We start from the raw sequence: 27,287 nt of genomic DNA, 5'->3' as shown, positions 1-27,287 counted from the left end.
GTTCTGTGAATGGAATGACTGCTGAGGATCAGGTGTTGGAGCCCTGAATGAGGCCCCTAAGCAACCCTCTCTTGGATGACCATGGGAGGTGTAATTTCCAACTCAGGCAGATGTCCCAGCTCTAGAGCGAGCACCTACCAACAGCAGTGTGGCTGCAGCAGCCTGGGAGGCAGCTTGGGCTAGTTGCCCACCTACAAACCTGCCCAACCCCATGGCACATACTTGGGTGGTTAGCCTGAGCCACAGTTGCCATCTGACTATTTTCAGGCACTAGCTCGAGCAGAGCTAGGGCTCCTTCATCTACCTGAGCTGGGAATTACTCCTCCAACTGCTGTGCAGCCCTATGCCTAGTGCCTTGGAACGTATGAAGGGGGCAGAAAAGCCGCTGCAGGACTTTGCCAGGTGTGCAGGAGGGAGCACTACTTTAATATGGAAAGTGAGTAGGAGAGTCTCTCCCTCCTGGATACACATTCGGTGTTCTTCCGCCAGGGAAGGTGCAAAGATGAACAATGTTGTGGTTTATTACTGAGGCAGTAGCATGTGATCATATCATTAAAGACTTGGTCATAAGATGTATGCATGAGGGTCAGAGTTAAGATTAAACATGCAACTTCAGTGTTTCTTAATTCAATTGGTCCACTGAGACTCCTTAATATTTCCTTAATGTAGATTTCTTTTTTTGGGGTGTGGAATGGAATCTTGGATTGAATGATTATGGTGGCAGTCTCGATAGGTTTTACGTGTACTTATTTTGCAGTAGTAAATATTGAATAGAGATGGTCAAAATGCAGAAAAATTTGGGGGGGATTTCTTTGTTTATACATTGACTTTCAAGAAACTATTTCATCCTAATTTTGAAACTGGAAACAATTTCTGCTTGCTTTTCTGTAGTATGTGTTAACATAAAATGGAAGTAGATTTTCAACAATCAGAGAATTACTTCAGAAATAGCATTAACCATTAACATGTATATAGGTTCAGAAGCTAGCCTCATCCTACTATTATAGCAATTCCCCTTTGCGTAAATCACTTATGCATGGTGAATCTGCAAGCAGTGGGATTTAATTGTGACATTTACAGTTCAGACATGTTATATAATTGTTTTTGATAAATGTAATTCACTAGATTTTTTTTTTTCAAATGCAGTACATAAATAAGACATCAATCAAATACTTTATCTTTATTTGACTTGAGTAACGCTTCTTACTTTTGTATCTGCAGGTAGGAAGACATTTGGAAGCTGGTCAGACAAAGCTATCATGTTGAGGTTAAGTCATTCACCCGCCTTTCCTGAAGGTTTTCACCTTTTAAGTATTGTGGCACTCTTGCTATTCCATGCGGACAAAGCATATGCAGAAAGTCCAACAGACACGTCAAAGAACGCTACATGTACTGGTACATATATTTGCAAACCAGGTGTGATTTTACCTATCTGGGAGCCGCAAGACCCTTCATTTGGTGATAAAGTTGCTAGAGCTACTGTCTATTTTGTGGCCATGGTATACATGTTCCTAGGTGTATCCATCATAGCTGACCGCTTCATGTCCTCAATAGAAGTCATTACATCCCAAGAGAGAGAGATAACTATCAAGAAGCCCAATGGTGAGACCAGCAAAACCACAGTGAGGATTTGGAACGAGACTGTGTCCAACCTAACATTGATGGCTTTGGGTTCTTCAGCCCCTGAGATTCTACTTTCTGTTATTGAAGTATGTGGTCATGGTTTCACTGCGGGGGATCTCGGACCGAGCACCATTGTAGGCAGTGCCGCCTTCAACATGTTCATCATTATAGCCATATGCGTCTACGTGGTTCCGGATGGAGAAATAAGGAAGATTAAGCATCTACGAGTGTTTTTTGTGACGGCAGCTTGGAGCATCTTTGCCTACACTTGGCTTTACCTTATTTTATCTGTTATATCACCCGGTGTTGTGGAGGTCTGGGAAAGCTTGCTCACTTTCTTCTTCTTTCCCATTTGTGTGGTGTTTGCGTGGGTAGCCGACCGAAGGCTTTTATTTTACAAATATGTCTACAAGAAGTACAGGGCTGGCAAACAGCGAGGCATGATCATTGAACATGAGGGTGACAGGCCATCATCCAAAGCTGACATTGAAATGGACGGCAAAGTGGTTAACTCCCATGTGGAGAACTTCTTAGATGGCACCCTGGTTCTGGAGGCAGATGAGAAGGATCAAGATGATGAGGAAGCAAGGAGGGACATGGCTAGAATCCTGAAGGAGCTGAAGCAGAAGCACCCCGACAAAGAAATGGAACAGCTGATAGAACTAGCTAACTACCAGGTTCTGAGCCAACAGCAAAAGAGCCGAGCCTTTTATCGCATTCAGGCTACTCGGCTAATGACGGGTGCTGGCAACATTTTGAAGAGACATGCTGCGGATCAGGCACGGAAAGCTGTCAGCATGCATGAGGTCAACTGTGAAGTGGTGGAAAATGATCCTGTCAGTAAGATCTACTTTGAGCAGAACACCTACCAGTGTCTCGAGAACTGCGGCACAGTAGCTTTGACCATTGTTCGCCGAGGCGGTGACTTGACCCATGTCGTTCACGTTGACTTCAGAACAGAAGACGGCACAGCCAATGCAGGGTCTGATTATGAGTTTACCGAAGGGACTGTGGTCTTCAAGCCTGGCGAGACACAGAAGGAAATCCGGGTTGGCATAATAGATGACGATATCTTTGAGGAGGATGAGAACTTCCTCGTTCATCTTAGCAATGTGCAAGTGAGCACTGAAGCATTGGATGAAGGAATTCTGAAGGCTAACCACATCGCAACACTTGCCTGCCTGGGATCGCCCTCCACTGCCACCGTTACCATCTTTGATGATGATCATGCGGGCATCTTTACCTTCGAGGAGCCGGTCACTCATGTGAGCGAGAGCATTGGAACCATGGAAGTGAAAGTGCTGAGAACATCCGGCGCTCGAGGAAATGTTGTTGTGCCCTACAAAACCATCGAAGGCTCAGCCAGAGGGGGAGGAGAGGACTTTGAGGATACTTGTGGAGAGCTTGAATTCCAGAACGACGAGATTGTGTAAGTACCTCCTTTTTAACATCTTACCAGTGCAAAATGAACAAATGGGGTTTATCATGCCAGACAGAGTACTCCATTCCAAACACATGCCATTGTGCTACTGCTCCTATTGCCAGAGATCCTGAACGGCCTCGTGCACTGCTCCCACCCCCAACGAACCCCAGATAGAGCAGAAGTACAGCAAAAACCCAGCACGAGCATGCCAGGTGGTGGAGCCTCCATGCAGGAGACTTTGTACGCCTGCGTGCTAGAGTGGAGCTGTGTGTGGGAGTGGTTAACAAAGCAGGATGTAAACAATAGGTAGCCAAGCAGAGAAGACCCACATGGAGGGGGGCAGCGGGCGGCTGTTGTCATTACCCCATTGTGGCAGTGGGCCGATGTTACAAGAGTCTGAAGCATGCATAGTGTGGTATCTGCCCAACTGAGTGTGAATGTCTCGAGCCAAGCACAGCCTTTTCACTAATGCTTTGCACCAGTTCACAGGGTTGCTCCTGCCATTCTCTTTGGAAAATGTCTTTAGTGGCTCCTTGTTCAAAACACAGCAGACCTAGGTTGCCGTTGGCATCAGTGACATCATGAAAGATGTCTGTCCTGGGCCTTAAGTAAACTTTTCCATGTGGGGAAGTGGTGACGTGAACGATAAGCCAGCAGCCAGGTTTGATGGATTGCAAATGCAGAAGTGGTTAGGGGAAAATGGTGCAGCTAAGCATTGCCTGGTGAGCTGTACTAAAGCAAAATCACACCTGCCTTGGCATATTTATTGTGTTGTGTGGAGAATATAAATCCTCAGTGCTACAGTGGGGAAATTTTATCCTGAAATATGCCTCAAAGAGAGCGGGAACCTCTCCCCTGTATTGTGCCTTGCTCCTCCCAGGGACACAGAAAGGGCACAAAACCTGATCAACTTCAACCTTAGGCTCTTTCCAAAGCAAACGCCATAGACTTAAGCCAGTCCACTACGAACAATAGTCTCAGCCGCAAAAAATCACTGTAGACTTTGGAGTGGTTCCCGACAAAGGGCAGTGCCTACCTAGGGGAATCTGGGAGGTTGGCTAGAACGTCCCATTCAATCCATACTACTCATTTTGGTAGGACACCAGGCACCCCCAGTACAAATTTTAAAAAAGATGTGGAGAAATTGGAAAGGGTCCAAAGAAGAGCAACAAGAATGATTAAAGGTCTTGAGAACATGACCTATGAAGGAAGGCTGAAAGAACTGGGTTTGTTTAGTTTGGAAAAGAGAAGACTGAGAGGGGACATGATAGCAGTTTTCAGGTATCTAATAGGGTGTCATAAGGAGGAGGGAGAGAACTTGTTCACCTTAGCCTCTAAGGATAGAACCAGAAACAATGGGTTTAAACTGCAGCAAGGGAGGTCTAGGTTGGACATTAGGAAAAAGTTCCTAACTGTCAGGGTGGTTAAACACTGGAACAAATTGCCTAGGGAGGTTGTGGAATCTCCGTCTCTGGAGATATTTAAGAGTAGGTTAGATAAATGTCTATCAGGGATGGTCTAGACAGTATTTGGTCCTGCCATGCGGGCAGGGGACTGGACTCGATGACCTCTCGAGGTCCCTTCCAGTCCTATAATCTATGAATCTATGAATCTATAAATTGATGGAGTGTGCCTTTTGTTTCTTGCGTTATTTATAGCTGCTCTGAAGGTACAGAAGCCAAATGATTTATAAAGATTTTTTTGAAGGGTATTAAGTTTTATGCCAGGTGCCAGACTCGCAGCCTAAGGGACAAAAATCAGGATTTTTAGCATTTTCTTTCATTTGAAAATTTCACACAAACCTATTTTGGCCAGGGGATTGTTTGAACTCTGTTCTTTGTGTGTTCAAGCCTGTTCTGTGATTGGTCACCTCGGAGAACAAAAATAATACTGATTGTCAGAGTGCAGCTGTAATAACCAGGGGGAATGCTTGATTGAGTGACTAGGCCTGGGATTTTTCTCCAGGAGAGCCAGGGAGATGTCTGTGGGGACAGGATGAACTAGGTTAGTAGAATGAAGGAATTTTGGGAACCGTTTAAACCAGGCCACATTAATAGCAAACATTAGTGCCAGCAAAACCAGGCTATTGCTGCCACATCCTAGGCTGGGGGTGGATGTAGAGTTTATTTCCTCTTGACACAGTCATACACAATAATTGTCAAGTGTGTGAGATCATGTGGTCCCAGCCATCAAGTTTGTGGCCAGATCCTTGTCTGGTTTATTAGATTTGCTCTGAGCCAGGGCTCTGGTAGGGGCTTTGTGCTGCCCTTGTTGTGAAGGGTGTGGTCATGTATCTTTATCCATCTTGTTAGCTGCATTAGTGCCTGGCTTCTGCTGTGGGATTTGGAGAAGGCAATCCTTGGGGTGCTGTCCTGGGAAGCATGATATTTTGTACCCACCAGCTGCATTGATGAAATGCGCCGTAACTGTCCCCTGACGCTATTCACCACTTATCGTCCGCTCGCAGCCACTGCGGCTGGAGTTCTGGATGCTCACGCAGTGATGATCCCTCTGACCTCTGACAATCAGATGTCTAAGGATGGGCTCAGGGGCTAGAACTACAAGGGGCTGCATGTGTTGCAATGCTCAGCCCTGCAACGCCTTCGGCACCCTGCCGCACCGTGGAACTCGCAGCCCCGAGTTGGGGGCCCAAGCTCCCTGGGCAGGGGGGAGAGTTAGGCCCCTAAGAATGGGATTGACAGACCCCCTCCAAGCTGAGCAGGGAGCTGCTGAAACTAGGCAGTGCACAACACTGTGCGGTGAGTCCTCTCCTGGAGTTAGCTCATCCCTGTCTCCCAAAAACCAGAGAGAGAAAGCCCCCTCCTTGTAGCCAATAGCCTAGTGGGTAGGGCACTCCTCTGTGACTTCAGAGACCTCCTTCAATTGCCCCCTCTGCCTGACTCTGAGTAGGGACTCGAACTCAGGTCTGCTGCATCCCTGGCGAGCACCCTGTCACCAGGCTGTTGGGGGAGCCACACTCAATCTTGCCTGCTGAAGCTGCTCTGATTTGTCTACATAATTCACTGTTCGTGCTGGTGCAAGAGAGAGACTCCATAGCCTAGTGGTCAGGGCACCCCCCCTGGCCTGTGAGAAGTTACCTTCAAGTCCCTGCCCCCAGAAATACTGACTTGTACAAAGGGATCTGCACCATTGAGAGAATGACCAAGCCTCACACTAGAATGGCCTGTGGGTGGTGAGGGCACTCAGCTGGGAGGTGAGACCTGTTTCAAATCCCTACCCCAGGCCCCACAGGCAAGGTAGGAAGGAATATGCCTAGTTTGAGAGCCCCACTGGGGCTAGGGGATGAGTGAGGGCACCAGGCAGCATCAGGGCTTATGTGGCTTTGTGTGTGCCCAGTAGCAGAAACTTAGGCACCTATAGGGTTAGGTAGCAGCTGAACTGTGGTTTTAGGATGGCCACCTAAATGTTGGGTACCCAAATGCCTCGTTAGGCACTCAACTCCTTTTGTGGATCTTTCCCAGGGGGCCTAAAATTCAGACTCCCCCCGTTTGAAAAAGGTGTCCTGATCAAAATAAATGGCAATTTCAACAGAATGTGCTGGTGATGGGTGTGAAGCCTGTTGATGGAGTCAGTCCGTTTGGTAGGTTCTCGGGGTGAGTGTGTAGGTGTAATTACAGCGATAGAGAGTAATATACCCATACAGCAACTCTGACCTGATTAGATTAGGAGATGTCCCCCTGGTGGCGATGAGATCTCGCCTGACACTGCTTCCTTGGCCTTGCTGAGGGTCCAGGCTGCCACACTAGATGCTATTGATCAGTATAAGACAGAGGAGTGAGACGCAGAGCCAGATAAGATGGAGAAATCTGACAGATAGCTAGATGGAGAGAAACAAGATGTAAGAACTGCATCGAAATGGCTAACATCAGCCTGTTGGCTGTAGCCAAGGAGTGTCTGGGTGCTCGGCTCATCTGGAAATGAGGCCCTGGTGTCTGATGCGCAACACCCTCTTCTTTTCTCTTCTCTCTTCTCCCCCCCCGGCCCATGTAAATTTCGGTTTGCTCACTGTATCTAGAGAGGCTTCTCCATGTGTTGGTGTCCCTTCCCTGGTGGTGTGTGCAAAATCAGCATGGTACCAAGTAAAAACTGTTCCTCTCATGGGCATTAATATGGATTTCACTGTAGTGGTGGCAAAACAAGGCTCCTGGTGCTGAACTGACTCCTCACGTGAGAACAATGCTGAGCACCGCAATGGCAGCGCTGCATAGGGAACACCTAAAGTAATGCTGTTTGTTTTACTCCACGTTGCCAGTGTCCTTCTTGTGGATAAGCCACAGAGAGACACTGGCTCTAACGGGAGCAAGTTAGCAAACAGAAGAAAGTAGCATCTAAACATATGTTGGAAGGGGTTAGGGTGACCAGATCAGGGAAAGCAAATATCGGGACACATGGGGGGGGGAGGGGAAGGTGGGCCACCAGCGGAGCAAAAAATTAGGAAAAAAAGCCAAGTCAGTCCCTGCTGACGGAGCGCCTCAAAAAAAAAAAAAAAGCACTGCCGGTGGGATATCGGGACAATTTGCGTCCCGATCAATGATCAGTCGGGACATGCGACACACCCTGATTTTATCGGGACGTCTGGTCACCCTAGAAGGGGTAGGGTACAATGGTGCTGGAGCAACTTGTATAGTGGGGGGTGTTGAGAGCCATTGAACCAAACTGTAAACCCTGTATATGATGGAAACTGCTCCCCTACTTCCAGCACCTATTGTAGGGTATGTAGGAATTGGTAACTATTTCCATGCTAAATCATCCTGATCTACGTGGGAAATGTATATTTGTAAAATGCACAAGATAATGGAGGCCATTTCACATGGACTTGTCAACACAGAGGCTCAGTGCACGGTAAGCTGGGGTTAAATCTACAGAGCGCTAGCCTGTTGCACGCTGACCGGCTGTGTGGACCCTGCTAGTGTGCACTGACAGTTCCATAGTGTATTTAGTGCACACTAGCAGGGGTCACACAGTGACTTAGTGAATGGCAGGTGAGTACAGTGTAAATTTACTCCCCAGCTTGCTGCTCTGCGTCTCAATACGGACAAGCCCAAGTGTTGCTGTGAAGCACCAAAGCCGCCCTTTGGACGAAAGGGTAACCGAACGCACTCTGAGAAAGGAAAGGGTTCAGTAGCTGTTGTCCCCAGGAAGCTGACTCCAGCCTTATCTTGCATCACAACAAAAGATTAACGCTGCCTTATTAACTGTTCTAAGAACATCAACTAGTAGTAAGTTGTATGCAGTGTTGCTATAGCCCTGTTGGTCCCAGGATATTAGAGAGAGAAGGTTGGGGAGGAAATATCTTTTATTGAACTAGTGTCTGTCAGTGAGAGACAAGTGTTCAAGCCACACAGAGCTCGGTTTTGGGTCAGTTTAGTGTAAGCTTGAAAGCTCTCTTCCCCTCTCGCTCACCTTCTCTCCAATACTAAAATGTGCAGTCAGGGTCTGATCCTGTCCACCTGTCTGTCCATATGAGTTGCCATAACACAACAGACCATGGTCCATCTAGTTAATGTTGGCTTTGTTGGCATCCAATGTCTGGTGATTCAGAAGATACCAAACGTAGCTGTACATTTAGTCTACTTTGTGTGGAAATATCTTCACCTACCACAGACAATGAGATCATCTTATGCCCTGAAGCATGGGGATTGACATCTCCACTAAATTTGGCTGCAAAGTTACACAGAAATGGAGATGTTCTGTGGTGGTACTTTCTCCATAATTGAAAGAGCTCTGTTTAAAAATCTTATTTTTGAAACCCTGACCCCAAGCCTTGGAATCGGAAAGAGATACGGAATTAATTTTTGTGATCACTAAGATATTAGTTGGACAGACGATTGTTTCATCAGACTGAAAGATGCTGTACATAGATGTCTGCATAACCGGGCAGACTCTCATTTCCTATCCGGTTTCTTAATGCATCCTGGGCCTTAGGAATTGCCAGATCTAGTCCTATAATGTTGGATAATATTGTGTATTTAGATTTAGAAGTCCTATAAAAACATACTTCTCGCAGGCTCTAAGAGTGACATTTTGGACCCAATGAGATCAATTCAGCCATGTTTTGTGCATATCTTAATGCACATCACAGCAGATAAATATCTAGCAGTCAGATGCCATGACACACACAACCAGCTAAACCCAGCATTTGAGAGTGCGCCACTTCTTCGCAGACATCAGACCCCAGGTATGTCTTGCCAAAAGCCTCAGTAAAACGTATACAAGCTTTGCAGTGTATCCTGAAGAACAAGTGTGGGCAGTGTCGGACCAGGTGGCATTGTGTGCTTCTATATTTTCTAAAAGTGGGTTTTTGTGGGGAAGTATTTCTAAAGAGATAAAGTACAGGATGAGTCCACCCAGGCTAGCATTGTGCCTCTGACACCCCCTCCCCCCCAACCAAAATGCTTAAAGGGTAAGATTTGAGTTGATGGACATTGAATCCTGTTGAGTGATACACACCACTGTGTTTTAGGTGCTTCTCAGTGGCAGTTGGGATTGGTATCTAAGTAAAATAAACTCCAGGCATTTCTGCAAAGGGATTTGCTTTGCAATTTCAGTTTTCTGTGTATATAAAACCAGAATCTTTCAAGATTGAGTGAAAAACCCACCTGTTTTACAATGAAAGGACAAAGTGCCACCAGAGGCTAAAATGATCAAGTGTCCAGAGAACCGTTTGTGGCTTTCTGGATGCAGGCTCCTGGGTTTCCCTCCAATGCATTGTTATAAGCAGAAGGAACCAGTTCTCTCGGCTGGAGCTGTATTTTGTTCTACCTGGAACTGATAACTTCTAGAGGGCTCTGGAGTTGGCGGGAACAAGTCTTTCTAGAGACTCTCTGCAACAGGCAGCAGATGGAATTTGCTGCTCTTTCATAAAGGGTTAAATTCTTCTGAGGCACGAAAGGGGCCTGAAACAAGGGTTGAGGTTGAGAAGCTCTGTAGGGGGTGCCTCCTTATTTGCTATATGTAGCAGAAGGCATCTCTGTGCTAGCCACATGTAGGCTGGGGCAGAGAAAGATGTAGGCCATGGATAAGCAATTATGTGGTTCAAATGGCCCAAAACACTAGGCAAGAGATGCAGAGGCTGGAAATACTCCGGCTCATCGGCTGGCACTGCAGCCATGGAATACAATGGACACTGTTGCAACCTGCAGAGAACCATTGTGGGCCTGGTTTCTAAAACCGTGTGTGCATAACTGCACAGCTACTTTGCATGTCTGATCACTGACTATGTTCAGCTAGACACAGCTGGCCAGTTACTTGTGACATTACCTGATCGACACCTGCAGTTACCTGATTTGAGAACATGTCTCAACATGCTTGCACAAGTGCCGTTCTCCCATTCCTGACCTGCATGCCACTTACTGTGGGCACCTAGACTACTAACAGGTAAATCAGGATGAAGAGACCTAGGGTTTGATCCTGCCGCCCTTACTCCCCTGTGTAAGCCCAGTCAGAGCACCGGTGTGACTGATGGATAGATGGGCTCCACATCTGCATCCAGCACTGCATTCCTTTCCCTACTTTTAAGGGCACAGGCTTAATTTGTGCTGTTTGCCGAAATGAACCATTATATGTGTGCATGTGAGAGTGAGACCTGACTAGAGTGTCTCCCGATTGGATTGCAGATAGGAAGGTTATCAGCCAAAGCAGGTTGTATCACAGGATAATAGGAGTGGGGTGGGGAGGAGGGAAGAGAAATGGTTAGTTCTAGTTGCTTCCCTATTAAGAATTGACACAGTTTTTGTCCTTGACAAACTGTTTCCTTATTTGTAATGAGCTGTTGTTGGCAATTTACCACTGCCAGCTGCATCTCAGTGGTTGATTAAGGGAACTTGGAGCTCAGATATGTAATAACTCTCTAAAAGCCGTGTGAGAACTAGTTATTAGCTTCATCGGGGTCTGTGTACACATCCACTGTGCTCCCTTATGAAAAGCGACCCATTAAATGTATTGTAGTAATTTACGAAACACGGGACCCATTCCGCTTTACATATTAAAGCGATCCTGCAACACCCTCAGGGGTTCTGTGTAACTCACCCGCAGGGCTTCCTCTCATGGTGCAGAGCCCTGGAACCTGCCAGGGCAGCCCCCCCCAAGGCATGCAGGGGAGAGACTCGGCCTTTTTGGGGTGTAGCTTCTTTCCACTCTGCAGCCAGACAGTCTGCAGTGCTGGCAGGAGCACGCTGGGTAGAGCTGTGGCTCTCCCTAGTCTCTGCCCTTCTCCACACACTTCCTGCACAGGGGGAGCGTCTGGCACAGGCCCTGTGCTCCCCTTCGGCACCCGCAGCTAGGTTCTGGGCAGCCCAGCATGGCCTCACTGCTACATATGACCTCTGAAGACGGAAGCCCTCTTTCAGCCACAGAACATGGGCCTTATCCACAGAGGTACTTGAGTGCCGAGCAGGAGGGCTGCCAGCTTTTCTGCTGCCAGCTTTTCTACTGCCCTAGGTGCCGGAAGGTCCTGCTGCCGAAATACTACCGCGGTCGCCGCCCCTCAAATTGTAGCGACTGCCTAGGTCACCTAATGGGCTCCCTGGTGCCGAGCCACTAGCCTGCTCCTGATGGACAGAAGGTCACAGCTTCAGCCTGCATTGATTGTGTCACTAGAGCTACTGTCGTATACAAGGTGGATCAGGGATGGTCTAGACAGTATTTGGTCCTGCCATGAGGGCAGGGGACTGGACTCGATGACCTCTCAAGGTCCCGTCCAGTCCTAGAATCTATGACTGTATAAAAAGCCGACCGCTGATCAGAGTGTCTGCACAAGAGAGCTGTTCAGATAAGCAGCGAAACATCTGCTGCTGTTAGAGCCATGCACAGGGAGGGGAGACGAAACAAAAGAGCCAAGTAGCAGAGTCAGCACCAGATCCTCCTCAGAGAGGCGAGTCTCAGCCAGGAGATCGGTTTGCCTCAAAAGAATACAAGAAGGTCACCTTGCCCTTTGCAAGAGGAGCAGGCAGGGAGAGGTGACAGGTGTGCTTCCCGTGGCCAGGCCTTTTCTATGTGCTCCCAGCAGCTCTGCTTCTTCCATAGACCATGAGCCCAGATTAGGGTTACCATTCGTCCGGATTTACCCGGACATGTCCTCCTTTTGTGTGCTAAAAATAGCGTCCGGGGGGAATTTGTAAAGCACTCACAATGTCCGGGATTTCCCCCTCCCCTGGCAGAGCAGAGCGAGCGGCTGGGAGGGCTGCAGGAAAGTCCCGGGCTGGACTCCGGAGCAGCTTCCTCCTCCCACCCCCCCCCCCTGCATTCTGAGCCGGCCGGCAGCTCCTCCTCCTGCAGCCCGCTCCGGCAGCCCTGTGCAGGGCCAGGGACCGGGTTTTGTGTTGTGCTGGGGAGCTCAGCCATGTGTCCGGCTGGCACAGAGCCCAACACCCTGTTCTGAGCAGCAGGGTAAGGGGGGGCAGGAGAAGGGACAGGGAGGTTCTGGAGGGGGCAGTCAAGAAACGGGGGGGGCTTTTGGAGGGGAGTGGAGAAAGTTTTGGGCAGTCAGGGTACAGGTAGGGGGTAGGGTCCTGGGGGGCAGTTGGGGGGGGTCTTAGGAGGGGGCAGTTAGGGGGCAAGGAACAGGGAGTCTTAGGTAGGGGGTGGGGTTCTGGAGGGCAGTTAGGAGCAGGGGTCCCAGGAGGGGGCAGTCATGGGACAAGGAGCGGGGGGGTGGGGAGCTGGGAGTTCTGGGGGGGAGCTGTCAGGGGGCAGGAGTGGGGAGAGGGATCGGAGCAGTCAGGGGACAGGGAGCAGAGGGGTTTAGATGGGTTGGGAGTTCTGGGGGGGGCTGTCAGGGGGTGGGGAGTGGTTGGATGGGGCGTGGGAGTCCCAGGGGTCTGTCTGGGGGTGGGGGTGTGGATAAGGGTTGGGGCAGTCAGGGGACAAGAGGCAAGGAGGCTTAGATAGGGAGTGGAGTCCCGGGGGGCAGTTAGGGGCAGGGGTCCCAGGAGGGGGCAGTCAGGGGACAAGGAACGGGGGGAGGGTTGGGGGTTCTGGGGGGGCGGGGCTAGGGCGGGGCTCCTCCCGTCCTCTTTTTTGCTTGTTGAAATATGGTAACCCTAGCCCAGATTCACCAGGAGGTTGCAAGTGACTTTCCTTGCACCAGTGTGGCCAAGCAGATGACTGGTCCCCTCCCCTCCACCCCCATCCTCAGAAAGGAAAGGAGTCCAGCCTTCAGACTTCCCACAAGAAGAGATCTTCGCAGTCTCTTTCTGCTCAACAATTTTGCATCTCCATGTGGTCAAACATGGCTCTTGATTGGGAAAACTTGATTAAAAAGGGGCTTTCAAAGCAGAATACCCAGAGCAGCCAAAGAATTGTCGGGCTACCAAACTGGGCCTCTGGAGCATGCATCGATCACACTCCACCTGGGATACAGGGGTCACTTGTCTTCTCCTTTGTCCAGACTGGGATATTGTGCAGGTTCGGTGTTCGTTCTGTTAAGTGAAGGGTCTCAAATCTCAATACAGGAAGGAATTGGCCTCGGTACCTCGCACCCCGGTTTATAGGAGATCTCAAATTAACGTTGCCCTACTCGGAAGCTTGGCCTGGTCCTTGCGGAACATCTCTGAAGCCAGGAGCTCTGTCCCTGTGCGTCCCCTCTCTTGGAGGGTCCATCACCTCGGCCAGGCCAGACCATCCATCTGGGACTTGGGAGCATTCATGTAAAACATGCACGAAAGGAGAGAGATGGAACTGGGGGCACATGTCTCGTTGATTTAATCCAGGGTTTCTGATTTGCAGCCCAAAGGCCCAACTGTAAAGAGCCCAGCTCCTTGCATGGGAAAGGAATCTGAATGCAGAATCCTTGACATGGCAGCTGGAAGAGGTTTATTTGGCCATCTTGTCTGTTCCACTCCCAATTCTCCATTGTTCCCTACAGTCAGTCCTTCAAGACTTGGCCAGTTTAGGGTTGAAGGTGCTGGGGCTTCCAGCGCTTTCTTGGAAGGTCAAACAAACCTCCAGTCTGACAAACTTCATAGTCAGGAAATGCACACTAAATATCCCTCTGCTCCTCACATGCATCCCTTGGGCCACTCTCACCTTCCTCTCCTCCCCTGATATTTGCACCTGGCACCCCATTACGTTTTGAATGTACATGCACTCGCAGAACAAAGCACATTAGCCTTCGACTCCTCTGCCATTCATTCTCCGTCTCAGAGAGACAAAACACTTGCCTTCCCATCACTTCTACTGCACTGTTCCTTCAGGGCTCAGTCCACACCTCAGCAGCCAGCCAGGGTCGCTTGTTGGACGCAGGGTAGGAGCCAAGCAGGGTTGGTTTCCCCAAGGCCACAGAACCTCTCTGCCAGGGAGGGGTGAAGAACAAACGGACCCGTGTTTCGGCAACTTGGGCCTGGAATTAGACCGAGATGGATGGCTCTTTCATCCTGCTGAGCTTCCTCCTTGTTGTTGACCAGTGTTACTTGCTGGAACAACAACAAAATCAGCAGGCTGACAACTCAAAGTGGCAATAAATTGATCCACGAAAGTGCTCATCGGCCCTGAAACTTCACTTGCAGGCTGTAGCCTGAAGGAGCTAATGGCTAAGCTGTCCAGCCCACCTGTCCGTGCCCTAAGTGAATGGTTCCAGCAAAGCTTTCAAGGCAAATTAAACCTACCAGCAGTTCCCTTTGCAGGCTCATTTCCAGTTCTCTGGTTCAGGCTGCTCTCGTATTGTCGATAATTCAGAAAGTCCCTGTGATGCCTGTAGAGTCCTAACTTTTGCCATTTCCTGTCCTGAGTGCCCAGCAGTGCAGCCCTGACGTTCTCTTAGCTGTGGGTTTGAAGAGACCATAGATAGAGGGCATGGAACATAGCTACAGCTGTAGAGCCCCAAGACACCCCTTGCACCTTCGCCGCAGCCAGGCATTTCATTTACAATCTGATTCTGCATTTTGAATCCTAGTTTTGCTGTCATAATATTGTGCTGCTATTTCCTAAAACTGCACCACTCTCCCAAAGTTTAATACAGGAAAAATGTGCTGCAGGGAGCCTAGCAAAACTAAGGAATGAGGAAATCTTCATCTACATGGCAGAGCTGCACTGGTTTAATTTGAGGCATGAGTTTGTTAGTGGTGCAAGACTATTTATATCCTTATAAGAATGGCTTATTTTGGTTTAGCTATGTTGACTGGCAACTAGTTTAAGCTAAACTGAAATAAAATTATCCACATAGGGATTTGCATTTGATTTAACTGAATCTGCCTAAATTCATGCGTTAAATTAAATTGGTGCAAATTTTCCATGTAGACAAGTCCTAAGATGATATGATATCACTCCTATATAATGTTCAAGTAATATAAACAAGGGTAATTGTTCTTGGGCCTATTGCAAGTGGCACCTGTACTAGCTGGAGTGCTAGCAGCTTTCATAGAAGATTAGGGTTGGAAGGGACCTCAGGAGGTAATCTAGTCCAACCCCCTGCTCAAAGCAGGACCAATCCCCAACTAAATCATCCCAGCCAGGGCTTTGTCAAGCCGGGCCTGAAAAACCTCTAAGGAAGGAGATTCCTCCACCACCTCCCTAGGTAACCCATTCCAGTGCTTCACCACCCTCCTAGTGAAATAGTGTTTCCTAATATCCAACCTAGACCTCCCCCACTGCAACTTGAGACCATTGCTCCTTGTTCTGTTATCTGCCACCACTGAGAACAGCCCTTACTGGGCAGCACAACTATGGGAAGTGATAGTGCAAGAATTGCTGCCGAAAGATGGACCAGGGAGATCTCCCAGCCTCATCCCCTTGATATCAAACCTCTTCCCAAGTTACCTGTGACCTTCTCAGCAGGGCTCCCATCCAGCACCTTCCCTTCCCTCAAACAGCTGGACAGAGCAAGAGTCAGCCCTTCTCTTCCTCCTCTAATTAGACACAATCCAAACTTCCCTTCAGGAATTCCACACCTCCAAGAGGGAAATGCAGCCTGCCAAGATGAGGGCAGCTGATTAAAAGGGGAGAAAATGTTGGTGCTGGAGACGTGACAAAGAACTTTCCATCTAGATATGGCAGCAATATTTAATTACGTACAATTAAAATGTTATATTCCACCCCCCCTGAGAAACTGCAGGCTGGGAGAGACCTTGGACTGAGATTGTGAAGGTGCTAATGAACTCTGGAAGATCAAAGGCAGCAGGACTTATTAAACTTTGATATAGGTGGCAAATCTAATTACAAGGATAAATGGGAAAAGGCTTCAGATAAGGCAGTCCCCCTAGTGCCCTATTTAGCGTCGGCAGCTTCTGCCTCCCTGTGCATAACACTGAACGACTTCAGCCAGACTGGATACCGTCTTGTTTAGGGAAAACCTGCCCTGCTGTGTGGGGGCCTGGCAGGGCGGGCATGGTTGGCAAGGCTCCTTTGTCTGCATGTGGGGGGACACTGCACAGCAGAGGCATATTCATAGATCATAGAATCTCAGGGTTGGACGGGATCTCCGGAGGTCATTTAGTCCAACCTCCTGCTCAAAGCAGGACCAATCCCCAGACAGATTTTTACTCCAGTTCCCTAACTGGCCCCCTCAAAGATTGAACTCTCAACGCTGGGTTTAGCAGGCCGATGCTCAAACCACTGACAGGATCTGAAACAGCCCCAGGGCTGTAACACGGTGATGTTGCCAAGGGATCTGCTGCTGATGCCTTTGCGTCTCCTGACTAAACAGGCCTCGCCTCTCCTCTCCAGAGCACTACACTCCACCCACAGCCCCTGGGCACACGAAGGTGCAGGCACTGGCAGAAACCTGCGAAAGGAGGGAGCCCCTGGCAACATCGCCTGGCACAGGAGAGGGTGAGGGATTCTGAGAATGGTGAAGGCAGCAGCTGGCCCCACACAGACCTGCCTGCTGATCCGCGGTCAGCTGAGAGACCCCTGGGTAAAATGTGGGCACTTCTTTCCCTGAAAGATGCATACAGCCTTCACCTTGGATCTCCTGCTATATGGAATTATTAGAACTGATGGCTGATCTCCTGCTCCAACTCTGAACATGCCCAGGGGCGCACACGGTGAGCCGAGTCTCCAGGATAAAACTCTGAGGACCTAAGAGAGAAAAAGCCACTTTGGCATCCTTCACCCAAAGAGCCAAAGAAATCAAACACTTTGAGCTCTGGGCTGCATCTGGCTGAGGACTGGCCAGCGGTGGTGAGAAAATGACTTGGAACAAAAGACTCCAGTTTTGTTACGTTAGGTGTTAGTCTTAGAAGCACATTTTTACTGTTTGTAACCATTTCTGTCCCAATTCCTTCTGCTTCGTTTCACTGAAACATCTGCTCTGTGTTAATCAACTTAATCTTTTTATTACACAACCATCTCCGTGCTGTGCTTACAGCTGAAGGGTAAAATCCCCAGCATAACTAGCAGGCTGGTGCTGTGTAGCAATGAACATGATGAAGAGTATGAGTGAGAGGCGCCGAGGATTTTACTCTCCCCTTCCTGGTCTGTGTGAACCCCCAAAGCATCACAACAGGACCCTGGCTGGAGTGGGCCATGGCTCTGAGATGGCACAGAGCGTGCGTGCTCTCAGACCCTGAGCATGTGAGCAAGAACCAGCCCAGCACCTAACTGAGCAGTGTGTGGGGTTGGGAAGGAATTTCCCCCCAGGTCAGATTGGCAGTGACCCGGGGCGGGGGGAGAAGGGGAATGTGCCCCTCTACAGTGTGTGGATGAGGGCCGCTTTCCAGGATTATCGGGGTGCATCTCATTTAATCAGTTCCCTGCCATTGTGGGGGCCTCAGTACACCTCAGTCCCTCCTGTTCTCTGCCTGTGGCGTATGATAGTCTCATCTCCTGAGGCTGTGTGACTTCAGTCTCATTTCTCGTGTGCGGTGCTGCATGGGGTTGGTGGCCTGGAGGTCAGACTAGATGATCTGGCCGTCCTTCCTGGCTTTAAAGTCTGACTCTGTGGCAAGCAGGTCAAAGGAGAAAGAGAGGAAAAGGGGAGGCAAAGATGGAGGAGACAAAATAAAGAGATGAGTGTTGGGAAAAGGAGCATAAGGAGAGGGACAATTTTAGCCCTTAATTCTGACTCTTGGATTCATTTTGGTGGTCTCCACTGGGCAGTGAGCTTTCCTAGAGCAGGATGTATGCCCTTGCCTCTTTTTGTAAACTCCCCTGCCAAATGCTGACTTCAACAGGAACATAAGAATGACCATACTGGGTCAGACCAAAGGTCGATCCAGCCCAGTATCCTGTCTACCGACAGTGGCCAACGCCAGGTGCCCCAGAGGGAGTGAACCTAACAGGTAATGATCAAGTGATCTCTCTCCTGCCATCCATCTCCACCCTCTGACAGACAGAGGCTAGGGACACCATTCCTTACCCAGCCTGGCTAATAGCCATTAATGGACTTAACCTCCATGAATTTATCCAGTTCTCTTTTAAACCTGGTTATAGTCATAGCCTTCACAACCTTCTCAGGCAAGGAGTTCCACAGGTTGACTGTGCGCTGTGTGAAAAAGAACTTCCTTTTATTTGTTTTAAACCTGCTGCCCATTAATTTCATTTGGTGGCCCCAGTTCTTATATTATGAGAACAAGAAAATATCTTTTCCTTATTCACTTTCTCCACACCACTCATGATTTTATATACCTCTAGCATATCCCCCCTTGGTCTCCTCTTTTCCAAGCTGAAAAGTCCTAGCCTCTTTAATCTCTGCTCATATGAGACCTGTTTCAAACCCCTAATCATTTTAGTTGCCCTTCTCTGAACCTTTTCTAAGGCCAGTATATCTTTTTTGAGATGAGGAGACCACATCTGTACACAGTATTCAAGATGTGGGTGTACCATGGATTTATGTAAGGGCAATAAGATATTCGGTCTTATTCTCTCCCCCTTTTTTAATGATTCCTAACATCCTGTTTGCTTTTTTTGACTGCTGCTACACACTGTGCGGATGTCTTCAGAGAACTATCCACGATGACTCCAAGATCTCTTTCCTGATTTGTTGTAGCTAAATTAGCCCCCCATCATATTGTATGTATAGTTGGAGTTATTTTTTTTCCAATGTGCATTACTTTGTTTATCCATATTAAATTTCATTGCCATTTTGTTGCCCAATCACTTAGTTTTGTGAGATCTTTTTGAAGTTCTTCAGTCTGCTTTGGTCTTTAGTATCGTCTGCAAACTTTGCCACCTCACTTTTTACCCCTTTCTCCAGATCATTTATGAATAAGTTGAATAGTATTGGTCCTAGGACTGACCCTTGGGAAACACCACTAGTTACCTCTCTCCATTCTGAAAATTTACCATTTATTCCTACCCTTTGTTCCCTAATAGATTAGTAAGACATGATTTCCTTTACAGAAACTGTTGACTTTTGCCCAGCAATTTGTTCTTCTATGTGTCTGACAATTTTGTTCTTTACTGTTGTTTCAACTAATTTGCCCGGTACTGACATTTAGACTTACCGGTCTGTAATTGCCGGAATCACCTCTAGAGCCCTTTTTAAATATTGGCATTACATTAGCTATCTTCCAGTCATTGGTAAAGAAGCTGATTTAAAGGACAGACTACAAACCGTAGTTAATAGTTCCGCAATTTCACATTTGAGTTTTCAGAACTCTTGGGTGAATGCTATCTGGTGTGGTGACTTGTTACTGTTAAGTTTATCAATTAATTCCAAAACCTCCTCTAATGACACTTCAATCTGTGACAATTCTTCAGATTTGTCACCTTCAAAGGATGGCTGAGGTTTGGGAATCTCCCCAACATCCTCAGCCGTGAAGACTGAAGCAAAGAATTCATTTAGTTCCTCCGCAATGACTTTATCGTCTTTAAGTGCTCCTTTTGTATCTTGATCGTCCAGTTGTTTAACAGGTTTCCTGCTTCTGATGTACTTAAACATTTTGTTACCTTTTGAGTTTTCGGCTAGCTGTTCTTCAAACTCTTTTTTGGCTTTTCTTATTACATTTTTACACTTAATTTGGCAGTGTTTATGCTCCTTTCTATTTACCTCACTAGGATTTGACTTCCACTTTTAAAAAGATGCCTTTTTATCTCTCACTGCTTCTGGAGGAAGTCAGGCTCTGGCTTCCCAGGCCTAACTGCAAATGTCACTTGGCTCTAGCCACAGAATGAGTTTGACGTCCTGGTCTTAAATTCATCTGGCTGCTATTGGACAAGTTTCAGCATTGGTGTTCTTACAGCTGAAAGGATTGATCTGGCTTTGACAGCAAAGGTAAATGTAGTAGCGGAAGGGAAGTTCTTCTGACGTTGAAGATAAATTTTTCTTGGCATGGCTTACTGGATTGCAATTGGTGCATGAGGAAGGAAGATCAAAACTGATTTGATTCCCCCCCCCCCCCATTTAGGCATTTTGGTGTCAGGGCAGCAGAAAAAGGGGAAATTACATTGCGCTGTGTGTGTGTGTGTGTGTGTGTGTGTGTGTGTGTGATGGAAGTATCATTAGGAGTGCCATGCAAGGTTACATTGAGTTTTTCAGCTCAAACAAGATTTAAAATATCTTTCATGGGGAGGGGGGGAAGGATGATTATAATCAAAATTTCACTATTTACTCTTGAGGCAAAATTTTAATTTTCTGGTAAGTTACCGTAAAGTTCACTCGTTCAGGAGTTTGAAGAAGTTAAATCAGTTTTTTTAAGTTTAGAGTGTTTAACGTTTTTCCAGACCATTAAAAGGTACAAATGATGTTGTTTTAACACTTCAGGCGGATGTATGTCTAAAGAAAATCTTATGAATAAGGTCACTTAAAAAAAATCTATTAAAACCAGCCATTGTCATTGTTTAGCATTACTGTTTCTATTTACACCATGGAAGCCAAGTGATTTTATATATTAAAAAAAGTATTAATCAGAAGATGATGAATGCAACTTTCTAAATGAAATATCAGTGTGTAACAGCAAAAAGAACAGGATACTTGTGGCACCTTAGAGACTAACAAATTTATTAGAGCATAAGCTTTCGTGGGCTACAGCCCACTTCTTCGGATGCATAAGTGGGCAGTAGCCCATGAAAGCTTATGCTCTAATAAATTTGTTAGTCTCTAAGGTGCCACAAGTACTCCTGTTCTTTTTGCAGATACAGACTAACACGGCTGCTACTCTGAAACCTGGAGTGTGTAACAGTTAATGCAAAAATTGTCATCAGCAGTTTTACACAATAGCTGTTTGCAAACCAGGAGATTTGCATAGTGCCCCAATTATCTGGCAGAAAAATCCTACAAGGAAGGAGGTGGAAATGGCAGAACAGAATGCCTGGCCTGTGCACAGTTCTTGAACCAGCATGGGAGAGCAAGGTATGGCAGGTTCTTCATTCACTGCTTGCCTTGCTCTCTGCTGGAGGATAGAGACTGGCTTGAGTGTAGGGGTAGGCTACGTTGTTTCAGTGCATTTGCAACTACATTATTGCACCAGCTTCAAACTATTCCTTGCCTCAGGCAGCTACTACAGCCAGTGGAAGGGAGAGGTTTCTTTCCGTTTCCCATGTCCCTTGTAGATCCCGTGGGATCTGATTGGGAGGAGAGAGCATTTGCCCTCCAGTCTTGATTCAGGTAAAACTCTCCTTGGTTCAGGCATTGGACAATGTGTGTTTTATTTTAAAAACATGGGCATGTATAACGAGTGGAAAATCAAGCCGCCTGCTAACAACTTTAAACATGCTTAACTGTAGGCTTGTGTTTGGGATATTAAGTGTAAAGTAAAGTGACACTGTTATTGCACCAGTGGCTATCCGTACTGGCCTTAATCCGGTAGCAATTACTTCCCTAACACGGAGCAAGCTAATGAATAATAGTCATTAGCACAGAAGGGCGGAGTGAAGCTACAGTATCCAAAGCAGAGAGTGAGACGGACACTTGTTGAAAACGTTCTCCACAAGCCTGAAAGGAGGATGGGGCAAAATGATGACAATGGAACAAAGGGAAACCTGTGGCTAAACCCTGATTAGATCGTGGGTGATGACGAGTGTGTTAGTCTCAGAAGGGAAAACCTTTCCGAATCCCACACATTCTCCTTTACAAGAGGATCGGGCCTGGAATAGCAGAGACTTTGCAGCTACAATGGAAAGGAAGCTTTAATGGTGCCTATCGCCACTCGTTGCTTGATTTAAATTCCATTACGAAAAATCTGTTCAGAGAACACTGAGTGCAGCTAAGCATGGTTTGGCGTTTCCTGACTTTCCAGAAAGGGGCTATGTGTGTGATTACAGAAATTCCCTGATCTAATCACCAGACTGGTCCCTTTATGTCAAACTCAGCAGGTGCCTCCTGACGATCCTCGTTGTGCACTGATGCTTTAAAGCCGCACGAGCGAGCGGTCCACTTGTGTGGAGCTTTCCTGGGTTGGCCCTTGCTGGCAGCTGAATGCAGATTTGAGCAAGTTATCATCCTTCAGTTTAACAGCACCTTAACCATTGCATATTAGCCACAGCTGTAAGAAGTTTTGTTTGAAGTGCTACCATATTCATGCATCGAAGTGAAACACCCTAGCAGGGTTGGTTGGTTCTCCGCCTATAATGGCTGGTAGGTCAGAATTCGAGTTGGTGGGAAATTTGCAGTTGAAAGTTTTTTGGACAAAAACTTAAGTTTGTTCCTAAATGAAATATTTTGTTTCATTTGAAATTTTCGGATCTTGCTATTAAAAATCAGAAAGCGTTTATCAAAAACTTCCAGGTTGTCAGTGTTTCATTAAAAATCTGGCATTTTTGGCCAAATATTTTTTTGGCAGAAAATTCCCTTTAAAAAAAAAAAAAATCTACCATGTTCTGAGTAGCTCTAGTCCTAACCAAGCCTGAAGCTAGAGTAGCCATCCTTTCAGAGCTGGCTAGCAATGTTACGGGTTGTTACTGCTTTGACACTAGTTTCAACTCCTCGTTAACGTTCTAGTCTGACAAAAATGGGTGAGAGATTCAGCAATCAGGTGCCTAGCTTCCATTGAAAACTGGGTGCCTATGTCCCTTAGGTGCTTTTGAAAATCTCACTCAATAAAAACAGAGGCTGAATCAAAATACAAGGATTCAGGATGATGGGGTTCCACTCACCACCATGTCCCCTGAATTCCACTGCTACAGAAAACTTTCCTTGTTCTACCAGGCACTGTGAGATGTCCACCTGGTGCCGCCGACTATCTGCACTGGTCAGAGTTTTGCATGGGACCAGCTCCTAAGGTTTTTGACACACACCGTGCTACAACTCTTGATCGTGTCATTGCCCAGTTGCTTCTGTGGTTTGTTTGTTTGCACACCAAATTTCCAGTAGGAACCCTGGCTTTTAACCTTGTGTGGGCACATGCTCCTCTTCCAATAACTGGATCAGACCACTTTTATTCTTTTCAGTCCAGACAGGAGTCCTCCTCTATGTCTGTAACCAGTGTGGCCAGTCCTGCCCAGGATGCACTGATATGCAGATATGTGGCCAGATATGATATGCAGATAGGGTGGTGAGCATGAATGCACGCACACAAGTGCTGGTGGGACACAAACTGAGCTGTGTCACTTGTAACTGGTTATGGTGGCCATGTCCAGTACTATGGGCTCCAATTTGGGCTCCAGAAATCACAAGACTGGCTTACAAATCATGAGATCTAAAAAAATAATACTTTTTGGGGACCTTTCTATTTGCTCTGGTTGGGGTGTCTTTCTTTTTTTTAGCTTGTAGAAGTCATGTCTTTAAGCTTTTCTCCATAACCACAAAGAATAGAATCTCTAACTCCTTCTTTTAAATGAAATCTGAGATTCTGATATAGAATCATAGAATACAGGTCTGTCGCATCTTACGCGCATTTAACATGCGTGATTTCAGCTTTACGTGGTTGGCAAAAACAAAAAAGAGAAAAATAACGATTTTAATACTGTACCTGTAGTGCAGGTGATTCTGCCCGCCATTACACTCAATGTAATTTTGACTATATGCAATTTTTGCTTTACATGCTGACTGCGGAATGTAACCCCAGCGTAAGATGCGACTGACCTGTATCAGGGTTGGAAGGGACCTCAGAAGGTCATCTAGTGCAACCCCCTACTCAAAGCAGGACCAATCCCCAGACAGATTTTAGCCCCAGATCCCTAAATGGCCCCCTCAAGGATTGAACTCACAATCCTGGGTTTAGCAGGCCAATGTTCAAACCACTGAGCTATCCCTCCCCCCTGACCCCAGGAGCTGGGGCTTTAAGAAAAACATACAATATCACGAGACTTGCAACCAAATTGCAAGCCTTGGCAAGGCTGATTGCCTTTAACTGGTTACAAAATCAGTTAAAATTTGTATGGTCAGGACCTTTATCCCAGGCCTGAAACAGGTTCCTCTGTGACCTTGGACAAATTGCTTTACTTCTCTGCCCTAATGTCCCACCTTTTGAGCTGGGGTTACCTGCCTGCCTCTCAGCAGAGCTGTCAGGATACTTTAATATGTATAAAGTGCTTTGACGATCCAGAGGGGTAGCCATGTTAGTCTGGATCTGTAAAAAGTGACAGAGTCCTGTGGCACCTTATAGACTAACAGAATAAATTGATGATATTGCTGGGTGAGTTAGGGGGGCCACTATTGTGGCCCCATGTGGCAGGTAGGATTTTAGACCGCTTATGGTCCTTTTTCTCTTTTGTAGAGAGGTGAAGTGTGTAATGTCGCTCTCCTGTCTTATTTTAGTAAAGTCCGTTTGAGTGGACGGTTGGTTATTTATGAAAGTCTCTAGGTTGGAGAGCTTTTATTTTTGATGTTTTCCTGTTTGCTGTATAGGATGCTGATCAGGTGGTTCCTCAGTTTCTTTGATAGTGTATGGCATAATCTCTCACTGTGGTCTGTGCAGTATGTAGACAGCAATGGATTTTTCACCTTCAGTCCGTTTGGTATGATGTCCATCCGTTTGCATTTGGAAAGGAAGATATCTGGACTTGTGCAAGTTTCTTCATGAGGTTGATGGATTTCTACTCCATATGGCTAAATGCAGTGCCTTGCATGGTGTCCAAGTTTCAGAAGGGTAAAAAATGTAGGGGGGGGGGTAAAAAGTGACAGTCCTGTGGCACCTTATAGACGAACTGTTAGTCTATAAGGTGCCACAGGACTTTGTCACTTTTTGAAGATCCACATTCTGTAAATCTGTGTTCCTCCACTGAAGTAAATGTTGCTATGCATATTTGCACTAGCTGAGGATTTGTTCAGATAATTTAATAATGTCCATGTTAATGATCATTCTTGCTAAATTCTGTGGTACATTTCTGAAATGACACAAAATAAATGAGCAAACATGAGAGGTTTTTCTCATTCATATTCCAATATTCATTTTAATATCCGTAATGGTAATGAAAATCTGTTTATTAAGGCTTTCCCATTTATTTCATTTTGTTGTGATGTTGTGTCCCACAGAATTTAGCACCAGTGTGTGGTGAAACTCGCTAGTAGAACTGTTTCTGTAATTCACCCAGCAACACACAGAGATGCATAGCAAAGTTATTTGTCTGTCTGATTCTCACATCAGAAGACTAAAAGTTCCACCGCTTTAGTCACTATTCAGAAATGCCCATATTCCTGAATAACTGATCCCCATTACCGAGCATACAGGGAATAAGTGGAAAGCCATCAGCGTTTTTACTGTAGGTTCTATTCTTCCTGGCTATGCAGTCTGCGCCAAATTCTGCGTTCATTTACACTGATGCAAATCTGGAGTAATGCCCCTGACCTCAGTGCAATTACTTCAGATTTACACTGGAGTAACTGAAAGCAGAATCTGGTTCTCGACACCTACTGGGAAGAATGGGAATTTAACGAAATGTTCAGGCTTCCCTTCAAGCTGTAAGTACCAGGAGGGCACATCCATTGTAGCCTGCCACAGAACTATGCAGTGTAAGGCCCGGGCACTGCAGAACCCCTTGCGTGATTCTGACTGGGGCTCAGCTATCTTGATCTACACAAACCATACTATTTGTTCCCCTCATTTTAGTTTACCTCTACCACTTCCGCTCTCTCCTCTTTTACTAACCAGAAGTATTGCTGTCTATAGGTGATCACGGTGCAGATGTAAGTAAACCTCTGTGCACCACTAGTGCACGTATTTGCAACTACAAATGAAACTTTAATAAGTTAAACAGAAGCTTTTGTTATCTCATTTCTCAGTGTCAGACAGTTTGTCCTGGCTCTGAAGATAACTGATGAGATATTGGATAGCCTCTCACCTTTCCGAAGCCAACTGCCTTTTGAAATGTTCCTGTTTAGGGGATTATCTTTTTTTTTTTTTTTTTTTTTTTTTTTTAATTTGTATCTACCACTTTCTCGACCTCATTATCTTGTCAATAGACTTTCTTTGCATTGGTTTTGCACATCAAGGGAAAGATAATGTATTGGTATGAAAATTGAAGATATTTTTGTGTTTACTATGCAAATACGTGGACATACACATCTGGTGCAATTATTGCTAGGTGAACAGAGAATTCCCTTTTCTACCAAAGGACTGCTATAACCTGGATGATGCGTGAGATATTAACTTAAAAACTGAAAATCTCTTAAAACAGTGGTGCAAATCACTATGCCTCTATCGTATTGTAGTAGCCCGGAACATTGTTCAACAGCAGCTGTTGTCCTGCAGATATCCCAATTCTCTGCAGACAATAGTGTTACACTTTAACATATATTGGGCTGTAATAGATGCAAACCAACAGGAAACTGTTTTTGGTTTTTTCTTCTCTAGCTTCCTTTTAAATGAAATCACACAGCTAAACCTATGGGTTGTGTGTGTTCTGATTTCTGCAAAAGAAAACACAACCTACATTTGTGAATATTGGACTCACAAGGACAGTGTGTGTGTGTGTGTGTGTGTGTGTGTGTGTGTGTATAAAAGAATGTATGTGAATCTTCCCTATTTACTAGGAAAGATAATTGGCTGAGTTACAGCTGCATGCATTTGCATTTAAATGGTGGTGGGTTTTTATCATTTTATTTTTGGCATCGTGGCTGGAAACTAGTTTTCATGGATGAGCCTGATGGTTTGTTTAATGACTCCAACTGATTCTTCAGCTATAGCAATTGTCTCTTCATTTTTGCTCCCGTTATGTCTTCTTGATTTGTGAACCCCTGTATAGATCAATGGTTATATTTGGCATGTTTTGGTACAGTCAGAGATGTAAAGGCCAGAAGGTGCAACTGTGATCATCTACTCTGACCTCCTGCACAACAGGGAGTTTGTTCTCTTCTTGTATCTTAAAAAAAATTTCAGTAAAAACTCTGTGGCAAAACCCCACCTTTCCCCCATTAGAAGGCTTCATATGGAAGCAGATCACCTCCTGGTGAAAAGGCACTTAATAG

General features: G+C 46.4%; 1 protein-coding gene across 9 annotated transcripts in view; it reads left to right on the top strand.

The window, feature by feature from the left end:
* Window positions 1-27,287, top strand: part of SLC8A1 (solute carrier family 8 member A1) — a 333,147-nt gene that overhangs the window by 44,873 nt on the left and 260,987 nt on the right. For all 9 annotated transcript variants that reach the window (XM_054022274.1, XM_054022271.1, XM_054022270.1 and 6 more), the window contains exon 2: window positions 1,222-3,052. In XM_054022274.1, the coding sequence (XP_053878249.1) occupies window positions 1,260-3,052 (1,793 nt within the window). In that variant the 5' untranslated portion in view covers window positions 1,222-1,259. The remainder of the gene's footprint in view (window positions 1-1,221; window positions 3,053-27,287) is intronic.

This window comes from Malaclemys terrapin, chromosome 3, assembly GCF_027887155.1.
Source record: "Malaclemys terrapin pileata isolate rMalTer1 chromosome 3, rMalTer1.hap1, whole genome shotgun sequence".
In the NCBI taxonomy this organism is placed as follows: Eukaryota; Metazoa; Chordata; order Testudines; family Emydidae; genus Malaclemys; species Malaclemys terrapin.
This window is presented reverse-complemented; position numbering and strand designations above follow the sequence as displayed.